We start from the raw sequence: 22,370 nt of genomic DNA on the forward strand, positions 1-22,370 counted from the left end.
ACTAATTCGAGGGTAAAATTTCGATATTCTAATAATTTGGGATCTTTTGTTTCCCATTCTCCTCGCAATTGATACACCACTAACGATGAATCTCCATATATTTTGAGACATTTGATTTTTCTTTCTATAGCTGCTTTCAATCCCATGACACAAGCTTCATATTCCGCCATGTTATTGGTGCAAAAGAACTCCAGTCTACTTGTAAAGGGATAATAAATATTTTCTGGAGAAATTAACACTGCCCCGATTCCTCGTCCCAAAGCATTAGATGCTCCGTCAAAGTAAAGCTTCCAAGTTGCAAATGCATCATTTGTTCTGACTTCTTCATTCATGGATATGCACAACAAATCTTCATCGGGAAAATTGAAACTCAAAGGCTGATAATCATTTGATACACGACTGGCCAGAAAATCAGCTATGGCACTTCCTTTTATCGCTTTTTGGTTGACATATACAATATCAAACTCAGATAATAACATCTGCCATCTAGCCATTATGCCTGTCAAAGCTGGTGATTCCATTAATAATTTTAAAGGATCAAGTTTTGATATCAACCAAGTAGTATGGTATAACATATATTGTCTGAGTCTTCGAGTAGTCCACACCAAGGCACAACATAATTTTTGTATTGGTGGATATCGAATTTCACAATCAGTAAATTTCTTACTCAGATAATAAATAGCTTTTTCTTTCCTTCCAGATTCATCATGCTGTCCTAGTACACATCCCATCGAATTTTCGAAGACCGTCAAGTAGAGAATTAACGGTCTATCAAGCATTGGTGATACTAAAATGGGGGCATTGGATAAATATTTCTTAATAATATCCAAAGTTTCTTGACATTCTTCATTCCAGACTTCAGGATTGTTCTTTCGAAGTAATTTGAACACTGGATCACATTTGTCAGTTAATTGAGAAATGAACCGAGATATATAATTTAATCTTCCCAAAAAGCCTCGAACTTCTTTTTTTGTATTGGGTGGTGGGAGATTTTGAATTGCTTTTACTTTATCTGGATCAATCTCAATTTCTTTTTTACTGACCACAAATCCCAAAAGTTTCCCAGAAGTTACCCCAAAAGTGCATTTTGTGGGGTTGAGCTTTAATTGATACTTCCTCAATCTCTGGAAAAGCTTTCTCAGGTTTTGAATATGTTCTTCTTCAGTTTGAGATTTGGCAATCATGTCATCCATGTATACTTCAATCTCTTTGTGCATCATGTCATGAAACAAAGTTACCATGGCTCTTTGATACGTTGCCCCTGCATTTTTCAATCCAAATGGCATCACTTTGTAGCAGAATGTGCCCCACATGGTTACAAATGTTGTTTTTTCCATGTCTTCAGGATTCATTTTTATCTGATTATATCCTGAAAAGCCATCCATAAAAGAAAACCATGCGTGTCCTGCAGTATTGTCCACCAATGTGTCTATGTGGGGTAATGGAAAGCTATCTTTCGGACTAGCTTTGTTGAGATCTCTGTAATCCACACACATTCGAACTTTTCCATTTTTCTTCGGTACGGGAACAATGTTGGCTACCCATTATGGGTATTTAGCTGCCTGTAGGAAACCTGCATTTGATCTGTTTCATCACTTCCTCTTTGATCTGCAACAATATTTCTGGCCTCATTCGTCTGGGCTTTTGTTGTACCGGTTTATATTCTGGATTGATTGTAAGCTTGTGTATCACTATATCTGTGCTTAAACCAGGCATATCTTGATAAGACTAGGCAAAGATATCTTTGAACTCTTGAAGGAGATTTATCAATTCTTGTTTTATCTGGATTGTCAGAGTAGTACCAATTTTCACCTCTTTCATTTCTTCATCTGTTCCCAAATTCACATTCTCAATCTCTTCTTTGTGGGGTAGAATTTGTTTGTCTTCTTTTTCTACCAATCTTAATAGTTCAGTAGGAACATCACATTCCAGTTCATCCTCACACCCAATGATTTCTTCCAGACATATGGGTTGCTCTAAATTAATCTCTTGATTAAATTTTAGGAATAAACATGCTATTAACATGGTGACACCTGCAAATTTAAGTCGGACATATTTCCGAAAGAATATAGTAAATTTATGAAATAAATAAATGTAAAAATGTAAGAAAATGTAAAGAATGATTGCCATCTGAAAATTTTAAAGAAAATTTCTTATATTTAACATAATTTCCTTTACAAGATAACAAAAAGTTTTCATATTTTTGAGCTAAACATAAAGATAGTTCTGAATATTACTCTGCGTTAATATTAAAAACTATAGGAAGATCTTCAGTGGTCCAATTGTTGAGTGTTTCTCCAGGAAAACATGGGCGAATCCTATCCAAGTATTTGCCAGTCTTGTTGTCATTCATGATCATGTTGATAAATAATCCATTCATAGCTTCTTCAACTATGTTTGATCTTTCGTTAACTTTTCTTCTTTAAAGGCTTCAACAAGCTGCTGTTCTACATAATTGTTCCCCCTGATCTGAATGTGGTCTTCAACTGTGGGAAAAACATGTGTTCCCAAAGGATTTCTTTCCCTTTCAACCTTGCCTTTCTGTCTTCACATCTTCTTTTCATCTCTTTGTTCTTTTGCTGAAAATTGGGCTTAAATCCAAGCCCAAAACGATCTTTCTTCATCTGTATATTTACAGGAACTGAAATCCCTTGAAGATTCTTTCCTAAACCTTTTTCAGCTTTAGCTCCGATGCCTAAAGTTTGTCGTACCGTCATCTTGGTGCAATCAGATAATCTGGGATATGGAATTTTGCTTCCTTCTGCAATAAAGGTTGCATTGACAAATTCAAGAGCTCGGAAAGAGCATTCAAGTGTATCATCATTGGTTTCAATATATGTAACATCACTTGTTATAGACGCAATGATTTCTTCTTCAGCTCCTACACATATTAGTTGTCCATCAACAACAAATTTCAATTTCTGATGTAATGAAGAAGGAACGGCTCCTGCTGAATGAATCCATGGCCTCCCTAATAAACAATTATATGTAGGGTGGATGTCCATCACCACAAAGTCAATATTGTACACGACTGGTCCAATTAACAACGGTATTTCTATTTTCCCGAGCACCTCTTTTTGAGTACCATCAAAGGCTCGCACTACATTCTGATAACTCTTCATGTGTGATTGATCCACAGGCATTCTTTGAAGTGTGACTAGAGGCATCAAGTTGAGAGCGGATCCATTTTCAATCAATACTCCTGGCAACACATGACCATGACAATGTGTCGTGATGTTCAAAGCTTTTACTGACCCCATTCCGCCTTCCGGTATTTCATCATCCGTGAACGTTATGTAATTGTCAGCGGCTATATGTCCCACAATTCTGTCAAGTTTATTGAGGGATATATCCTCAGGGATAAATGTTTGATTGAGCATTTTCATCAAAGCATTTTTATGTGCTTCTGAATTCATCAATAAATCAAGAATAGAAATTCTCGCTTGTTGTTTGTGTAGTTGTTCAACCACACTATACTCACTATGTTTCAGGAATTTCAAAAATTCTTGGGCTTGTTTTTCTGTCACAGGCTCATTGAATGCTGGAGGGGATTCATCATCAAATACCTTCTGAGGTATTGCCATGGCTTTTCCTTTTGCTTTCACTTGTTCTGAAGCATTGGATGTTTCGGAAGAGTAACATCTCCCACTTCTTGTAAAGAATCCGACTTCGCTTACTGCTTCAGACGTCGATGTTGTACCCAAACTCTGTATTTTCTCTTCTGTTTTTTCTAGAGAAACAGATCCTCCTACCATTGAAACATTGGTAGTATAATTCCAAGGTACCCTGCGGGTATCTTTGTATGGAAATGGTAGAGGAGTGGTGATAACTACTTTCGGCTTTATTGGTGCAGGAATCACCGTAGATGATTTCACATTAATGATCACAGGATCATTTATTCTTTGACTAGGTTTAGAATCCTCTGATGAGCAAACATCATCTTCTTTTTTCTCTGGTTCTTCTTCAAAGAATTCTATTTCTCTGTTGTTCATCAATTTTTGCACCAAATCCCTAAACTCAGGACATAGTTGAATTTTATGCCCCTTCTCTTGATGATATTCACAATAATTCTTGCCTTCATTCTGTTTTGGCCTGAATTGTTGTGGAATTATACCGGCTAAAGAGAGTTGTTGGAATACCCAAACAAAAGGAGATTTAATTTCAGAAATGTCAGTTTTTGCTTTCTTTCTGTTCTCTTCTTGAATTACATTCACGTTTTTATCTCCATGATTTGGCAATGGATGATTTGATGCAGATGGTGTATTGAATTCCAACTTTCCAGTGTTGATCAAATTTTGAACCACCCTTTTGAATGCCAAACAGTTTTCAATAGAATGACCCGTAATTCCTTCATGGTAAACACAGTGTGCCTTTGTATCATACCAAGGAGGGAATGGTGGTTGCATGGGAACCAAAGGATAGGGTCGTATGACATCTGCTTTTAACAGCGAATCATAGATCTCAGCATATGGTACTGGTAAAGGTGTAAAAGACAACCTTTCATTTTCCTTTCGAGATCCTCTGGACTTGCTCGATTAGTGTTTGTTTCCTCTTTCTTAACCTTGGCTGGGTTATTGTAACACTTTCGATGAATCCTTGTTGTAAGAGTTTGCATTGTTAACTTCATTCTCTTTTTTCCGGTACATAGGTCTTTTGGAACTAGACCCCTCATTTGATTCAATTTTGCCACTTTTTAAGACATTTTCAATGAGTTCTCCAGAAATGACCAAATCTGCAAAATTTCTGGTTGCATTCCCCATTAGATGATTTAAATAAGGAGCTTTCAATGTATGGACAAATATTACTGTGGCCACTTTTTCTGACAAAGGTGGTTGAACTTGGGCTGCTGTGTCACGCCATCTCTGGGCATACTGTCTGAATGTTTCATTATTCTTTTTCTCCAAATTTTGGAGAGTCCATCTATCAGGGACCATGTCTGTTACGTGGCGGTACTGCTCTAAGAATGCTTTAGCCAGATCTTTCCAGGATCTAATGTTGGCTTTGGTCAATTGAGTATACCATTTTAAAGCTGGTCCTATCAAACTATCCTGAAAGTAGTGAATTAACAATTTCTCGTCTTTCACATATCCTGCCATTCTGCGACAAAACATAGTAATGTGGGATGAAGGACATGTAGTACCGTCATATTTATCAAATTCGGGAGCTTTGAACTTGATGGGGAGGATTAGGTCTGGAACCAAACTCAACTCACTAGCGTCAAACCCATAAAATGATTCAGTTATTTCCACGGATTTCATTCGTTCTTCTAAGCTCTTGATCTTTCTGGTCAATTCTTCATTTACTTTTTCTTTCTCATTCAGCTCATTCAAATCTGGGATTAAATGCTCAGTATTAAGATCCCCTATTTTCACATCTGATATAAGCGGATTTTTGCTTGAAGATGCAGGATCCACTTGTCGATTTTCATGTGGTTTGGCTTCTTGAAATGCTGATGTGCGAGCATTAATTTGTATAGGTGTAGTACCAGAGTGATAAATTGGTTCTGGTGGAAAACCTAAAGGATACATAGGTTCTTGATCGAAAGATACAGGATTTTCATGCATTTTTCCAATGATAGCCTGCCTTTTAAACATGTCCTCTATTTTCTGCATCATATTGTCTTGTGAATTTACAATACTGGCTTCAATTTTCTCCAGCTTCATTCTCATTTCTGCTTGTTCTTTATTATGTTGTTCCTCAATACGTTGTATTTTATCCTCCATAATTCTCTTAGTAGCTTGTCTAGTACCGTAGTGATGTTGTATTTCTCTTTTGGCCAGAATAACTGCGATTGAAAAATCTTTTGATATTATTTTTTCCAAATTTTAATTAATGAATTTTATCTTAATTATATATAAAGAAAATCATGAAATGAATAATGAATGTATGCAAAATGCATGTATGCAAAAAGGTATTGATCCCAAAAAGTTAACTGTCATAGAACAACTTTCATCGGCATACAAAAGTTTCTTTATAATAGTTCATAACTACAGATAAGGCGTAGCTTTCCTATTAATCTCTATAATTTCTTTCATTAACCATGACACCTTCTTTCCGCACTTAGAAACTGGATCAACGTGATGCTCAATTATTCTGGCTTCAACAGCTAGTTCCCCAACATATCTAGCAACTTCTCTCATTTGTACCATGGCCTCGAACACCATATTACTTCTTTCTTCACTTCTTTCAACATAGAAATCAGTTGACTTTTGCCATTGTTCATTCGTTCCTTCAAGAGTTTGCTCTAACTCAGTGATTCTGACTTGACAATTGTACAGAATTTTTTCAAGATCTCTAATGCGTCTTCGCAGTGAAGCACTTTCCTCATTACTTTCTTTGAGATCATTAGGTCCTAGACGAACCTTTTCTTGAAATAATGATTCTTCAAGTTGCAAAATGTAAGCGTTAAACTCTGAGTTTTTGTTTCTAGACTGATCCAGATCTTCTTCAAGTTTTGTTCGTGCTTCTTGCGTTCTTTGATTAATCTTCTGGATTTGAACATTCTTGTTTATGCATCTTTGCATCCAATTGCTAGCCATTCTTGCTCTACCTCAATTTTGGTGTTGAAATTCTTTCTTTCCAACTCCCATTTTTCTTTTTCAATATTGAACTCTTCAATCTTTTGGCCCCTGACTTCAAGTTCAGCAATCAGCTGGTTCATTTCATATTCAAATCCCTTGAACATGATATTTGTCTCACCTTCAAATTTATCAAAGATGTCATTCTTCATTTCTTATAAATCTTTGGCTCGATCCCTTTCTCTTTGCATTTCATTCATGATCTCGCGGTGTTCAGCCTTGTGTTTTATAATTCGCTCTCTTCTGTCGACCTCAAAATCTTCCATTTTTTTCTTTCCTTTCTCAAGGCTTTTGAGTAGACGGCTATTCTTTCCTTTCAGATCTTCAACTCGACTTTTCTCGATGTTCAATTCTCTGCTTATCTGTACTGTTGATTGGCTTGGTCCTGATGCTTTCCGGGATTTATATAACTCTTGGTAATTTTTCTTTAATGCTCTAAATTCACCATCAACTTTTTCTTTGTTTTCTCTCAACATTGCACATTGTGATGAATGAAAGTCAATATCAACACCCAACATAGCTTTATCTCGTCTCATTTGCTCTAATTCTCTTGACCAGCCTTCTCTTTCTGCTTCAAACTCAGCTCTCAGGATTTCAATCTCTGATGGAACCACCTTAATGCGATCTTCCATAGAGATATCCTCATTTTGATCTGGTAGAGGAATATTTTCATTTTTCCTGACATATCTTTATTCCTCATAATCAGGAGTTAGCATTTCTTTTGCTGCTTTAGCTCGGATACAAAAAGTTGTTTTCCAAGCTGTAACGGCTTCCATGATATTTCTTTTATAATTTTTGCTGTGGAATGCGAACTCAGATTAATGTAATCCAGCGGTGACAGGTACAAATTGACGACCTTCATACTGTCTTATGACCAGAAGTGGTGCATATCAAATTCCTCCCCATAATCCGAGCAGCATTATCCAATTGTAATCACCACATTTGTAAAAGAATTCCCTTTGGATTTGCCACGGGGCTCGCCAAACAATGTCATTGCTTGGCAGATTTCGAAAGGCATTAATCCACATATCTTTCTTAATTTCTTTCGGCAATTCCTGCTCCATAAATTCTTTTAATGGTGAGTAATCCGTATTAAAGCGTCGGTATGAAACCTTTTCTGTCCTCCAGAAATGACTACGGATCCAAACATATAACAACTGGGTACACCCTGAGAATCGTCCACCTCCTAGCTTTCTACAAGCATTTAACGATCTGAATGTCTCTGCTAGAATTGCAGAAGCATGATTAATCTTTTTCGGTAGCTGTTCAAACAAATCTACCACTGCAACTTCAACATATCCCAATACTTTTGGGAAGATGACCATACCATACATACCCGGAGCAAATAGATCGAATCGTACTTTAGTATCTGGATGACTCTGAATAAGTTCTTTAATGTTGGTCCAAGCAATGCCTTCGCTTTCGCCTTTTTGTTTTGTACGGGATGCCACCCATTCTTCTCGTACCCCGGCAATCTTTGCTAATTTAACTCGAAAGGGTTGAGTTTTAATTGACTTTGAATAGATTCGATTCTCCAAAGCCCCTTCGATATGTAGCAAAGTTGTGTACTCTTCAATAGTAGGGACTAAGTCCTCCTTATTGAGAGTGAAGCAATTGTACCCTGGATTCCAGAATTGAATTAGGGCTCTGAGTAATTCATCATCAACTTCGACATAGAGCAAATATGGGATGTCTCCGTAAGTCTAATAAAACTATAATTTTTCGTTTGAATCCCAACTTTCCCAAATGCTTCGCAAATCTTGCATATCATTTCTTTTTAGCGAAACTGGAGCATAACTGGCCAAGTCAGATACATAATCATCTTGCAAACTGTCTCCTTCTTGTCTTTGTAAGTCCTCAGCCCACTGTCTTACTTTTGAGTTTAGAATTACTTGATTTGAACACTTTTTATCCATGGATGAAGGCTTTCCAATGAGACAATTAACACAAGGATCAATGCCTTTTATCCTGTATGATGCTATGCAAACAGAAAAGATAAAGAACACACAAAAAGAAATGAATTAGTTTACATAATAAAGAAATTTAATAATAACATTTACCTAACTATTTTTATTTAAACATGCTTTTTCATAATTTAAATAATTTAAATATACATGTAATTTAATCAGTAAAAAAATAAATTAACAGGAAAATTAGAATTCATTTCTCCTGTGTGTACACCTATTTTGGACAAAATTTCGGCATGACTTCAGATCGGAAGAGTTTCTAGGGTTTATTATATGTAAGGTTTCAGATCTAAGAATAAAGGTACCCGAATTGTCCTTGTTAGTGCCCCCTTGGGTTGCTAACCCTCAATCCTAGTCCATTACAAAATAAAATGGATCGAGTTCAATTCGAGGGGATACATTTCTCTATGCCTGACACGGAGAATAAATTCTCTCGAAGACGTAGAGCATATGAACCCCGAAAGTTACTTGCTAGGTCTGACACGGAGAATAAATTCTCACGAAGACGTCGCTTTCACTTCCACTTAAAAGGGACAAACTCAATTATAGAGCTTTATGTTATGCAATGCAAGTGTTGTGTGTGAGGAGAAATGTTCAAACCTCTGACAGAAAAATAAATAATGAAATAAAATACTTGCAAATAAAAATGAAATATTAATAAGAAAATATATACATACTATGAAAATAATAAATATATAAAAAAAATTTTGAAAAGGAAAAATCATAAATTAAATATATAAATTTTAATTTATAATTAATAGAGACAATTTATAATTGATTTTAAAAGTTTGACCAATCCCCAGCGGAGTCGCCAAGCTGTCGTAACTGGTTTTCATCCGGGCACGAAATATTTATTTGGCGGGAAAATTGATGTGAATAAATGGTTTTGAAAATAATTCGGGAGTCTCCATCGGCCTTTTGGGTCAGGTAGGTCGAATACCTAAAAATTATTTTTTTTAAAAGAGTTTTAAGAAAACATCAAATAAAAATGAACTGATCTGCGTTTATAACCAAAAATTCGTTCTTTTTAATAATAAAAAGGGATTCGTGGCCGGTTACGTTTAGGGAAGGATTAGCACCCCTACAACGCCCAAAATTGGTACTTTTTAATTATAAATTGTCTCTATTAAAAAAATTCAAAATATATTTAATTTATAATCCTATTATTTCAAAATTATATAAAAAATATTTATTTATTTTAAAAATATCGAAAAAGGACTTCTAGGTGCCTTAAGACAGCTATTTTCTTTGATATTAATAAATATTAATTTACATAAAATTAAATAATATTTTTTACAATATTTAATTTTAAAATACCAGAATAGGACATCCAATTGTATTAAGACTGCCCTTTTCTTCGATATTGAAAAATAAATGTTAAAATAATTTATTGAAAAAATATAAATTATTATTTATTATATATATTTATGAATACATAATAATAATAAAAATATTTAAATATATAAACAAGTAAAATTAAAACAATAAAAATATAATTAGAACGATATATTTAAAAGCAGGAAAATAAATGAAAACATTTAAAATTAGTGACTAAATTATAGTAAAAAAAAACCTAATTCATGATTAATCAAAATTATAGAGATTAAACATGCTTTTTCATATTTTATTAATTTAGTGACTAAAATAAAACTTATCTAAAATTCGAATATCAGATTAAAATAAATTAAAAATATAAACTCGGGATTAAAATATTAATTATTAAAATTAAGGGATTAAATCTGTTATTTACCCTATATATATTATTTTAATATAAAGGACTAAAATAAATAAAATTGAAATTAAAGAACCGAATTAAAAGGATTATAAACTCGATTTAGTGACTAAAATGGAAAGTTTATAAACTAGGATGACTGCGGAAAGGATTTAACTATTAGTAATTACACAAATAGCCCTCCCCGAAACGACGTCGTTCGGGAAGAGCTATTTAAAGCCAGAAACGGCTGGCCCTTCGGGCCAGCTCTCTCATTCTCCATTTTTCATTCTCTCTCTAACTGAGAGAGAATGAAAAAAGCTCTCTCTTCTCTCTAGCTTCCCTCATCGGAGGGAAGCCGGTCACCGGACGGCAACCGTCTGCCGCCGTGACCCTCACCGCCGGCTACCGCATCCGGTGGCCGGAAAATTTTATTTTTACATCATTAGGTAGATCGGACCGTCCTATTGATGGTTCCGATGACCGTTTTCCTTAAAACATTCCCTATTGGAGCAAATCTACAAAAATATCTTCGTTTTTCGAAGGTTTCCGATGACGCGTGAAGGTTCCGGTGATGCTGCAGCTTCCTCGGTAAGTATTTCTCCGTCTTCTCTTTGCTTATTTTGACGTCTGGAGTTGCTGGTTTGATCGCTCTTTTCTTTCCTTGTTGTTTCTTTTTTTTTCGTTTGTTCTCCTGGTCTCTTCTTTGCAGGTTGGGTGATGGCTTTATAGCCATCACCGGCGCTTATCTCGGACCGGTCCGAATGGTGGAGTTCGGTGAGTCACCGGACTCCCAGTGGTGACTCACCGTTGGGATGACATGTGTGCGGCTGGAGTGGCGGCGAGGCTGAAGCAGCGCCGCGTGGTCTTCTGGAATCTACGGCGGCGCTGGGACGTGTCCCTAGGGTATTGATACCCTAGGGTTTCCTCTGGCAAACTGTGGACCGTTGGATCAAACCAGATCCAACGGTTGAAATTGAAGATGGCGGCTGAGGAATAAGAAAACCCTAATCTGTTAGGGTTTGTTATGGGCTCATTGGTCTGGGCCACCAAGTTTGTAATTGGGCTTCCATTTGGGTTTTGTAATATTAATAAATAATATATATTAATAATAATAATAATAATAATAATAATAATAATAATAATAATAATAATAATAATAATATAAATAATATAAATAACATTTAAATGAAAAAAAAATTAATATCTTCATGGTTATAAAAATTGACAAGTTGTACGTTACATCAAAATACTTATCATCAAAATTCACGCCGGTCCGATTACTTTTCCTTGACCAAAGATTATGATCACGCTAATCCGGTTACTTTATCGTGGATTGTGGCTCAAACTATATTTTTTTTTTGGGGTCGGATCGCACTGTTATTTGGAATGTGACTCGTACTGTTATTCATTTGGATCAACTAGCATTGTTAGGAGATATAGGCTAAAATCGAATACTATTTTAAAGTGTAGCGGTTGGATTGTTTTTTTTTTAAAGGAAATCTTTTATTTAAATGCCAATGGCATCAAGAATTACAACATCTTACATTTCGATTCATCAAACAAAAATAAAAAAGGATTGGTTATCGACAAAGTCTTGAGCGCAAGTGTATGTACGACTCGATTTGTCTCACGGTTTACATACTACACTTTAAAATTCGGGATTTCGCAAGAATGTTCCGTGCCTGGTTGAGAGACAATCCAATCACCAAAATGTCTTTTTGAGGGTTAGCAAGTCGATTAACGATTGAGATGTCATCTCCTTCAACTATTACATGTTCCCATTCATGTCCGATCGCCAATTGAATCCCTCAGTGAAGGTAGCAGCCCCGGCTGATACGACAGTGTGTGGTCCACTAAGTTTGCGGGCAACTCCAGCTATAACCATCCCATGTCGCTCGCGAGCAACCACTCCTATTGCTGCTTCTCCAGTGTATGCTCCAACGTTAACTTTGATTGTTCCGTCAACTGGTTTTGACTACCGTTTTGTCGCCCCTTTGTGACTGTTTTTCACGTGGAATCCATTAGCTTCTTAATAAATTGATAACACGATAGAATTAACAAGTATATATACTCAATTTAAAACACTCATCAACCCTAATTGTGGGTGACAATCAAAACATACAAATAATAATTTGGAACACTCATCGTATGCCATACTAGTAATACGCCCCGAACGCAATACAAAACTTCTCATGATTATGATATCGAACCTATGCTCACCTTCTGTAACTCCCCTTTCCCATATACATACCTGAATACAAGTTAGAGATGTCACATATAACACTTGTAAAACATTTCTTATTCAAAATCATTAAAAATTTGTTTCTTTTAAAATCATTAAATTTAATATTAATCATGAAAAATATTTAATCGCATAAAAAATAAAAATATAATATTATAATATTTTAACATTCAAATCGAGTTCGATTTTAGGCAGCAACTTGACAGTTCGATACTGTTTTATATAAAGAGTACAATTGCCTAATTTAAAATTCATTCTTATATTCATAAAAATATAACTTTACTATAACATACAACAAAATTCATTATTTTAACTATATATTTTGCTCACTAAAATCCACGTATATAAATTTCTACGACTCATTTAAAATTTTATAATCATATCAAAGTTTTTCTAATTTAACTTAAAAACATGACATATGAATAATTTACATACACTTCTTATCGTGTACATGACAACTAGAAATCAAAATATAATAGGGTGTCATCACTGATACCTATAATTATTCTTTGATGATTGATGTCAAGCCCAACTCCTTACTCCACTTACTCTCTTTTACCAAGTGTGAAAACCATCATACACTAAGTATACACTTAGTAAGGTATTTATAACTTTAACATAAATATGTCATAAATTATGTATATAACAAAGTGTAAAATATTCTACAAATATCATATAATGGAAGATAATATAAAACTAACTTTCAAACCATTTACTCATTATGTAACATACAAAACAGCAGTTCGGATATAAAGTATTTTATGTCAAATCAAAATATTTGATGAAAGTTTTACTTTAAACAAACCAATCAAACTTGTACTTTTCAATTTCATATAAACCTTAGCCCAATGTAATACTGATGAGAATGTATGGTACATCAGTCAGACGAGCATACACATATTGCACTTTTAGTGCCAAACAAACGTAAAAGTATTGTAGAACACAATATCTCTGTTGCATAATTCAATTATCACGATGCCAAAATCAGACGCATCATACATTATTTCTCATAATATAACATTCCAATATCAGATGACTATGTACTTAATGCAACTGCGTGCAAAGCAGTAAAATCAGACAACTCAATATTCATACACTGGGAATTCTTATCAGATCATTTACTATTCATTTATCAGAAGTATCCATAGATACTAACATAGCAAAACATCGTATAAAAGTGCATTGGGCATTTCATACATGAAATCATCCATAAAACCATTTAATAAAAAGTATCATATAAAATGTATTAGGTAATTTATACACAAAACTATCTTAATTTTTTTTTGGTAAACCAGTATGAAAATAGATCAAAATAACATTTAAATATTTTTTCTTTCAAACTATTTGAGGTTGACTCATTGCAAGTCTTCTTCATATCATATATAATAATATAAGTAAGAATGCACTCACCTGGTACACTTAGGTTGCACACTTTATTTAATGAGATAAACATCACTTTTGTACTTTTTCCTAAACTTTTAGCTTGCTTCGATCTCAATTTGATCATGATCTATACAAATATCATTTACAAAACATATATATATATATATATATATATATATATATATATATATATCAAAGTACATGTTAGTATTCACTAACACTTTAGGCGCACAATAGCATAAAATTGCTAGAGATGCAACTAAGGCATATTACATACTAATCTCCTTTCACATTATCAATGCTAACTTAAACTCCTTCAAAAAACATTTCAAGTCCCTAAAATATTCATCCTTATCAATAGTTCTCAAGGCTTTTCAATATTCCACATTAACTACTAATAAGCATTTCTTGAAATTTCATCCCAATATTTAAAATTCATTTAAAATGGTCCCTTGCTATTTCACCTTAAATTCGATACCAATCACCCCTTTCAAGCATTCTAACAATCTATTTAAACATTATTCATTACATTAATTTCCATTTCAATCCCAAATTTCATGTATTTTACGTTTTGGTCCTCAAACTTTAACAACTTTTAAAACGATCCAAATCAACCTTATAACATAAAAATTAACATTCTAACATTCGATTCCAACATACTACATAAATTATTTAACAATTTCACTTTAATTCCCAATTTTCATAAAAGATGGAAATAAGTCCCTATACTTTCACAAATTTCCAAATTGGTTCAAATCAAATTTCAAAGCATGTAGAATCATTCTTATATCAATTCTAGTCTTATGGAAATTGTTGTATATTTTCCCTTATTTTCTTCCTCTTGGCCAAATGGTATAAGGTGTTTTAGGCAAAACTTCCAACTTGATTCAAGCATGAATTCAAGCTTCCAACATCATTTCCATGCAATCTCAATCAAACCCAACTCAATTTCATTTCATCTTCAACTTTCCATGAAAACCCTAATTAATCAAACAATTCAACCATTTATAATTGTTTTCAATAATCATATAAGCTTAGAAATGATTTCATAACATCAACTATATCAAAATCCATCATTAAATCATAAACACCTAACACCCCCTTCATCCATCAATTTCATGAATCAATTATTGAAGCAAGAAAAGCATGAACTATTTACATTAAATGATAGAAAATTTGAAGTAGATTATTTCTTTTTTTATGTCTTAATCCAAAAACCAAGTAATTTTGCTTAAAAATGAAAGTTTTATCGCCTTTATTTATGGAAATCACGACTAGGATGAAGAAAATTCTTGATTATTATACCAAAATATCTTAATACACTAAGCTTTTAACCATGTAAAAAGAATTTAAAATTTATTTTACGCAAAAACACCTTTTTACCCTTTAAAAATTATGATAATTACCAAATTACCATGCTACATCATACTTCCATCATCCTTACATCATCAAAGTCAAATATAGACAAAGATTTTCTCATCTTCCAACTTTCCCTTGCAGTTTTCACAAAATTACAATTTTGTCATTTTAATTCAATGATTCCGATTTAACATGGAGAATCAACTTAAATTCAATGATTCATGTTAAATTCTACTAATTTAAAATATAGAACTGAGATTATTAACCTTCTTCTATCATCCTTCAAAATTTCATGAATTTTCGATTCAATTTGATTATCTAAATATTTTACTGGACTTTATTGTTTTATAGCTTTTTATACAAATTCTAGATCAAACATTTGAAACCATGAAAACGTCATTCTTGGGATAAACTATTCATTTACTGGATAAATTTTTTATTGGGAAAATTACCACTTTGGTCCCTAAAATTTTCTCAAGTTTACACTTTAACCACTAAACTTTTAAAATTTACATTTTGGTCACTATTTCAAAATTTGGGATATTACACCTTCGCTTTCAAAGCCTTGCAGAAAACTCAGGCAATTCTCTTTAACTCTCAATTGATTTCACAAACCACTCATCTAAATCTTAAACCTCTCAACTAGTGCGAAGATTAAAACCCTCGACTCATATAAACCATATACCCCTTAATTTGCAGAAACCATATCACACAATTTGGTAGAATTTTTTTGGAAACAATCTCATGCTTTAGGTAAATCAGGGTTAAACGAAGAGTCGTTTAGGTAATGTTATTTTACCTAAAAAAATTTCTGATGTGTCATTTATAATTTGGGAGTAATTTTTTCCAACGTGTCATTTACAATATTTTTAAACAGATAAAAAAACATTTATATATTCCACAGAATAACACCGTTAGAAAATTAACGACGGAGTGACCAAAAAATGCAATGTATAAATTCAGTGAGCAAATTGAAAATTTGAAAGTACGGTGAGTAAAATAAAAGAAAGAGTAAAGTTCAATTACCAAGTACATAATTTACCCTTATTCTTATTCTTTCAAGTGCAGCGATTGCTGCTATTTTGATTTTAATTGAAACCTTATTGGTCGACTAATATATATACACGCACAAACGTATATGCATTCATTCTTACAAAAATTATATATTAAAAGATATTATTTTCATCATATGTATATATGTATATGTACACCCATCTATTCATACATTATATGCATATATAGATGGTATTAATTACATAATTTAAAGTAATTTGTTTGCTTATGGGAACTTTTTAAAAAAAAAATTCTTTTAATTAGTCTGCGTTGATAAATAAATCAAGATATTTACGTTATATTTTTTTCATTAATTTATTTTAGTTGATTATTTTGTGAAATATTTAAATTTTATTATATTAATTATTTATAATTATATGCATGACAATGTATGGTCATCAAAATTGACCAGTGATATGTTACATCAAGATACCATTAATTAATTTTAACATCATAATATTTTTAATAAATTCTAAATTTAATCCTAATTTTACCTAAGGGGAAAACAGTTTGACTAATAATATCATAATTAATTCTAAAAATTAATAACAAAATAAATTCATTAGCTATACTTCTAATATGAGTTTTATGTCACAAACTGTTATAGCAAGAAAATACCAATTCGAGTAATTGAGAAATTGAATTCTACTGTTGAGAAAAAAATAATATCATTTTACTACGTCAGTTGCATTTAAAAATCTAAATTTTAAAGTACTAAATAAGTTCTATGAACACCACTTTAATGTAAACTCTATTTCATTTTTAAATTGTAAGAGAGAATTTTAAAGTTATTATTATTTTAATGTATGATTAATTTAATGAAAATATGTTATTTTTATTAATTTTAAGTGAATTTTATTAAAAATCAATATTAGGAGAAGAAAGAGAAGTGAAATGTAAATATTTTAATATTGATCTTGTCGCGAATGATTATCGTTAACAGACAATGATTCATTGTCAATTACGGTTGAAAAAATGTAGTGTCCAAAAGTGAACTATTTAAAAGTTTAATGACAAAAATTAATACACCCCTAAAGTTTAATATCTAAAATTACTTTGATTTAGGAATTAATAATCGTATCAAAATGATGTAGTTTTGTCTATATAATCACGCAATTTAAATTTTAACAATACAATTATACCATTGAAATCAAAACTAAAATTTAATATTAGTTTAAATAAATAAAAAAAATAGATGAAATATAATCATTAAAATAATAGTAATTTATGGATTTAAGATGATTGGTTATCTTTTAAGGTTGAAGTTGTACAGGGAGATGTGATATTATGGAGGTTTTAGAGGTCTACTTTATTCATGGGTCTCTAAACTTTGGTGGACTTGGATTTGCAGGTAGAAATTGATATTAAAAGAAAATTAAATTTTTATGTTTGAACAATTATATTTATAAGGTATGTGTTATTAATAATTAATAAAAAAATTTAAATACTTTCTTATAATTATATAGACTATTCAAGAAAAAACTACATTTACAGAAGATGTTGAGGAAGTGCTGGATGAAGCAATTGTGAGAGATGTTATGCTTTGGAATGCTATGGTTAATGGGTACACGCAGGTTGGGCAGTTCGATGACGCTTTGGGAGTGTTTAAGGTATTTATGTATTTTGTTTTAAAGTTTTAAGTTCGAGCAATTATATTTGTAATATATATGTGTATTACGAATAAATTAGAAACATTCTAAACATATGTAATCTTATAATCATATGAACTATTTAAAAAATTCGTTTACGGAAGATGCTGAAAAAGTATTTGATGAATTGATCACTGAGAGATGTTATCCTTTGGATGAGGCTTTGGGAGTGTTTAAAAACTTGAATTGTATTTATGTATTTTATTGACCGAAAGAAAAACCAATACGACAATAACTAACCATTCATCATGGCTGTAGACTCTGATCGATCAGATACGACTGTAATTTAGTACACTGGGATTTAATGAAGCAACCGCAAGCAATTCCTTGTCACGCTCGAATATGTCCATTTCTAGTTGGTCCAAGGTCACCCAAGCTTCTATACCTCCCCACTTTGAATCGAGCAAGACAATCAGATTCTTGAAATCACTTGGACTAGTCACCCATGTTGGCTTTCCCCACCCAAAATCCATCTCATGGAATGGGTAGCCGCACAAGTTTGTACAGGTATAGGTGTTGATGTCTTCGGATTTGCTATTCAGGAGATGAGCAATCTGTTTACGACCCTCTAGAATTTCATTATACCCTTTCTCGGTTTTAATTCCCTTCACCTTATCGTTGCAGACGTTGGCGAACTCGGTCTTCATCTTCGAAACCAGTCGATTGAGTTGCATATCATCCTTGTGGAACATCACTGCGTATTTCAGTATCAGGTTTCCTATGGTGTTTCCAGGTAAAGGCGGGTCCATTCTTTTACGCAAATTCACAACGTTTAGCAAAGCAGACTGTCGAGACCGAGTGGATGACCCGTGCTTCGATCGTGCAGCAGCAACCGTAGCGCATCGCAATATGATTGCCAACACAATATCCGCATCCCTGATGTCCTGCTGCCTCGTGGATGTTGCAACTCTAGCTTTGAGATTCGATATCTCCGGTTTGCGAAACAAGAACCTCTTTGTCTTGCAATTACGAGTCGTGGGCGGGGGAGGAACGGGTGCGATTACCGTGTCCAAAGGCGGTAACAACGACGCCCCAACTAGTTTCGGTAACTCGACTCTGCCATATTCACGGCCACTGATGGCAGTCCAGCTCTGTATGAAGGTACAAAAAGACGAAGCGTCGGCGAATTTCTGCGAGACGGATATGGCAACAGCCGTTCCGCCACAGGCGAAACTAGTGAGTTGAACGAGCAAGATACAAGCCAATGTCGAACGGATGGCTTTAGGATCAGTAGACGGGACCAACTCCTTAAGCTTATCAGGATCAGGATTAGCAAGAATGTCCTTGAGCCGGCACCTAGATTTAGCTTCTACAAAACAAGCTCCTTCGTCATTGCACTCGATGGTTACCGCATCCATAAGCTGGCCTGCAAGCGGGTAGAAATGGAGCAGAATTTCGGACAAGGAGGTCTTGAGTGACCGAGACTTTTGCGACGTATACGAGTCGACATTGTCGGAAGGGTAGAAGAAGATGACAGAGCCGTAATGAATGGCGAGCACGTCTTGGTCTAAAGCAGAGAGATTGAATGTTCTGAGATGGTGAGGGGTTGGAATGGAGGGTTTGATGGTTTTTCTGGACACAACTTCAACCTTCATTTTCTCCATCGCCTTTGCTGCTTTCCTTAAGCTTAGTTAATTAATCTGCCTTGTGTTGGTTTACCACCTCTTTCTCATTTTATGCACATATCTCAACAACTAAAGCAGCCATTTACGACCACCACCACGGAAGAATGCTCTATTCTATTATTTTAGTTTTCTATGTTTAGTGGGGCCTCCTTGAAAACCAAGAGCTGATTTCTTTGAATTCAGGCTCGAGTTGGTGAAAATATAAATATTACATGTAGATATAATTAAAATTGGTATAAAAAACTAACAACCAATTCTAGTGAAATTATTATAAACGATTTAAAAATTCAAAAGAAAAAATCCCACCCGCTATATGATTTAAAATATATATATACATATAGGAGGTCATGAAAGTACGACGACTGATTCCAGTTTCATAGTTTCGTCAAAGCATGACAAGATGAATATGTTACGAGTGAAGATATAATAAAAAAATGAAAAGCATGTTAAATTACATAAATAATATATCTGTAGTCCTCATAGATTGAAGCAGACAAGTTCACCCATCAGATTAATATAGAAAGACATTATTCAGTTTGTTGTAAACTAAAAACTAGATATTAAATTCATATGGTTAAATTACACGCTTAGTTATTTTATTTTACTCTTTCTCTTATTTCATTCATCATACTTTCAATTTTTTAATTTGTTCATTTAATTTTAGATATTGAATTTTTTTATTACTCCGTCGTTAATTATCTAACGAAGGTATGACATGGATAAATTAGATTATTTTTTAAACACCAAATTCCAGATCAGAAAAAAAGGTAATTAAATTAAATTCTTTCCCTTTCTCTCTCATTTAACCACCAAGCTTATTGATTTATTTTTGAAGAAATTCACGTATCAAAGTTCCTCGAATCTCTTCAAATCTTCCGTTGAAAGTTTTAAGAAACTAAGATAGCGTCCCATTCAGCGGCGATGAAACTGCTCTTTTCTTTGGCTTCCTCGGAGTCGCTGCTGCCCTCGTGTTCTCCTGTATGGGAGCAACATACGAGACGACCAAGAGCGGTGTCGTAGTGGCGTCGATGGGGTGATGAGGCTGGAGCGGTGATGAAATCGATCATCCCCTTCGTTATTGCTGGGGTTGTAGGTATTTATGGATTGATTATTGTGGTTATTATCAGCATCGGGGTTAACCCAAGAGCGAAATCTTACTACCTATTCGATGGATATGCTCTTCTTTCCTTTGGTCTCGCTTGTGGCCTCGCTGGTCTCTGTACCAGCGTGGCTATTGGAATCGTCGACGATGTTGGCATTAGGACCAACAACCAAAGCTTTTTGTTGGAATGATTCTTATCCTCATTTTTACGGAGGCTTTGGCTCTGTATGGACTCATTGTCGACATCATCCTCTCTTTCCGGGCCGGTCAATCTCGAGCGGAATAAAGTGCAAGGTTGTTAGACTCGGTTCATTGCTGGTTGATGTCACTTGGTTGTCTCCTCTCTGGTTTCGTTTCATGCTGCTAGCATGGATTGTGAAAACATTTTCTAATTTATCTTGAATCCATTAATGAATTTCTTCAAGTGGTGTTTGTATGATTGAGAAGACAGATTTAATTTGGATAAAAGCCACCAAGCTTATTCTCTGCGAGGAAAAGACGACAATGTTTTGGAAGAAAGGGAGCACGAAAATTGATATGGATGGTGGAGGGTTTCAAGAAGAGAGGGATAACTCTGGAGAAGGTTGGGTTTGGAGGACAGCGGCCACCGCCGCAACGGGTTGTGAACTGGATTAAAGTTGTGCCGATATCCATTGGCAGCGTCGTCATTTACTGGTTTGGTTGGTTTTAGGAAGGGAAAGACAGGGAAATGGAGGAGCAACATAGAAGGCTTGACTTATCTGACGTGGTCGATCTGATGTGCCCTTCTAATATTAAATAACTCCACGTCATGCAATTGTTAATGAGTAAACGGTTAAGTGACAAAAAAAATTAATGTTTAAAGTTCAATGAATAAATTGAAAAAGTTAAAAATACAGTGAGTTAAATAATAGAGAGAAATAATTTACCCAATCTTTTGTTCGTCTAAACACATATTCTTTGAAAAATATGTATATGTGAATAAAACCCGATTCACAAAAATTAAACTTTTTAATTTTTTTAATGATATATGTGTATTGCACATTAAATACACACACAAATATATATATATATATATATATATGTATATACACAAAATTGTTTAAATTAAAATTAGTTAGTACCATAACATTATAAATATTAACAATTAAATTTAAATTAAAACTGTAAAACTCAACTTTATAAACTCGACTCAAATTAAAAAAAATCAAATAAAATTTAGCATATAAAATAGAATTTATCAAATTGATTAACTCAAAAGATTTTAACTCAAATCGAATCGGTCTGATACTCACCCTATACACATCACACCATCTATATGATTTTAAAAATATAAACGAGGTCAATAAATATGAAGAACTGAATCGCAATCTCATAGTTACATCAAAGCGTGACAAGATGAATGTATATGAGTGAAGATATCATAACAAGATGAAAGGCATGTTAAATTACAAAAATAATATATATATGTAATCCACGTAGGTTGAAGCAGACAAGCTGACTAGTTCACCCATCAAATTAATATAGAAAAATACATTCTTTAGTTTGTTGTAAAATAATCACTCAAATTTCTTAATTCCAAGGCTGGCCTACATACAGGGATAAGTTATACGGGTAAGCTCAGCTATCTATCATTAATTTTAGTGTTAATGGTCTGAATACTTTTATATTAATTTATCAAATTTATTAATATGACAATTTTATTTTATAATTGTTTAA

General features: G+C 33.5%; 1 protein-coding gene and 1 pseudogene across 1 annotated transcript; one reads left to right on the forward strand and one right to left on the reverse strand.

Moving 5' to 3' along the window:
• Positions 1–307: 307 nt before the first annotated feature.
• On the reverse strand, positions 308–19,576 carry LOC120210159 (stemmadenine O-acetyltransferase-like). Its single transcript, XM_039208952.1, has 3 exons — positions 18,206–19,576; positions 4,302–4,305; positions 308–322 (listed from the first exon to the last, which is right to left on the reverse strand). Exon 1 carries the CDS (start codon positions 19,547–19,549, stop codon positions 18,215–18,217), a length of 1,335 nt encoding a protein of 444 aa, XP_039064883.1. The 5' UTR covers positions 19,550–19,576; the 3' UTR covers positions 308–322; positions 4,302–4,305; positions 18,206–18,214.
• Positions 19,577–20,361: 785 nt separating this feature from the next.
• LOC120210144 lies at positions 20,362–20,958 on the forward strand (annotated as a pseudogene).
• The last annotated feature ends 1,412 nt before the right edge of the window (positions 20,959–22,370 follow it).

This window comes from Hibiscus syriacus, unplaced genomic scaffold, assembly GCF_006381635.1.
Source record: "Hibiscus syriacus cultivar Baekdansim isolate YM2019G1 unplaced genomic scaffold, ASM638163v2 tig00109916_pilon, whole genome shotgun sequence".
Taxonomy (NCBI): domain Eukaryota; kingdom Viridiplantae; phylum Streptophyta; class Magnoliopsida; order Malvales; family Malvaceae; genus Hibiscus; species Hibiscus syriacus.

What these genes read in the sequence shown, in the direction of transcription:
- LOC120210159 (XM_039208952.1), bottom strand. Translation starts at nt 19,549, where the DNA reads ATGGAGAAAATGAAGGTTGAAGTTGTGTCCAGAAAAACCATCAAACCC.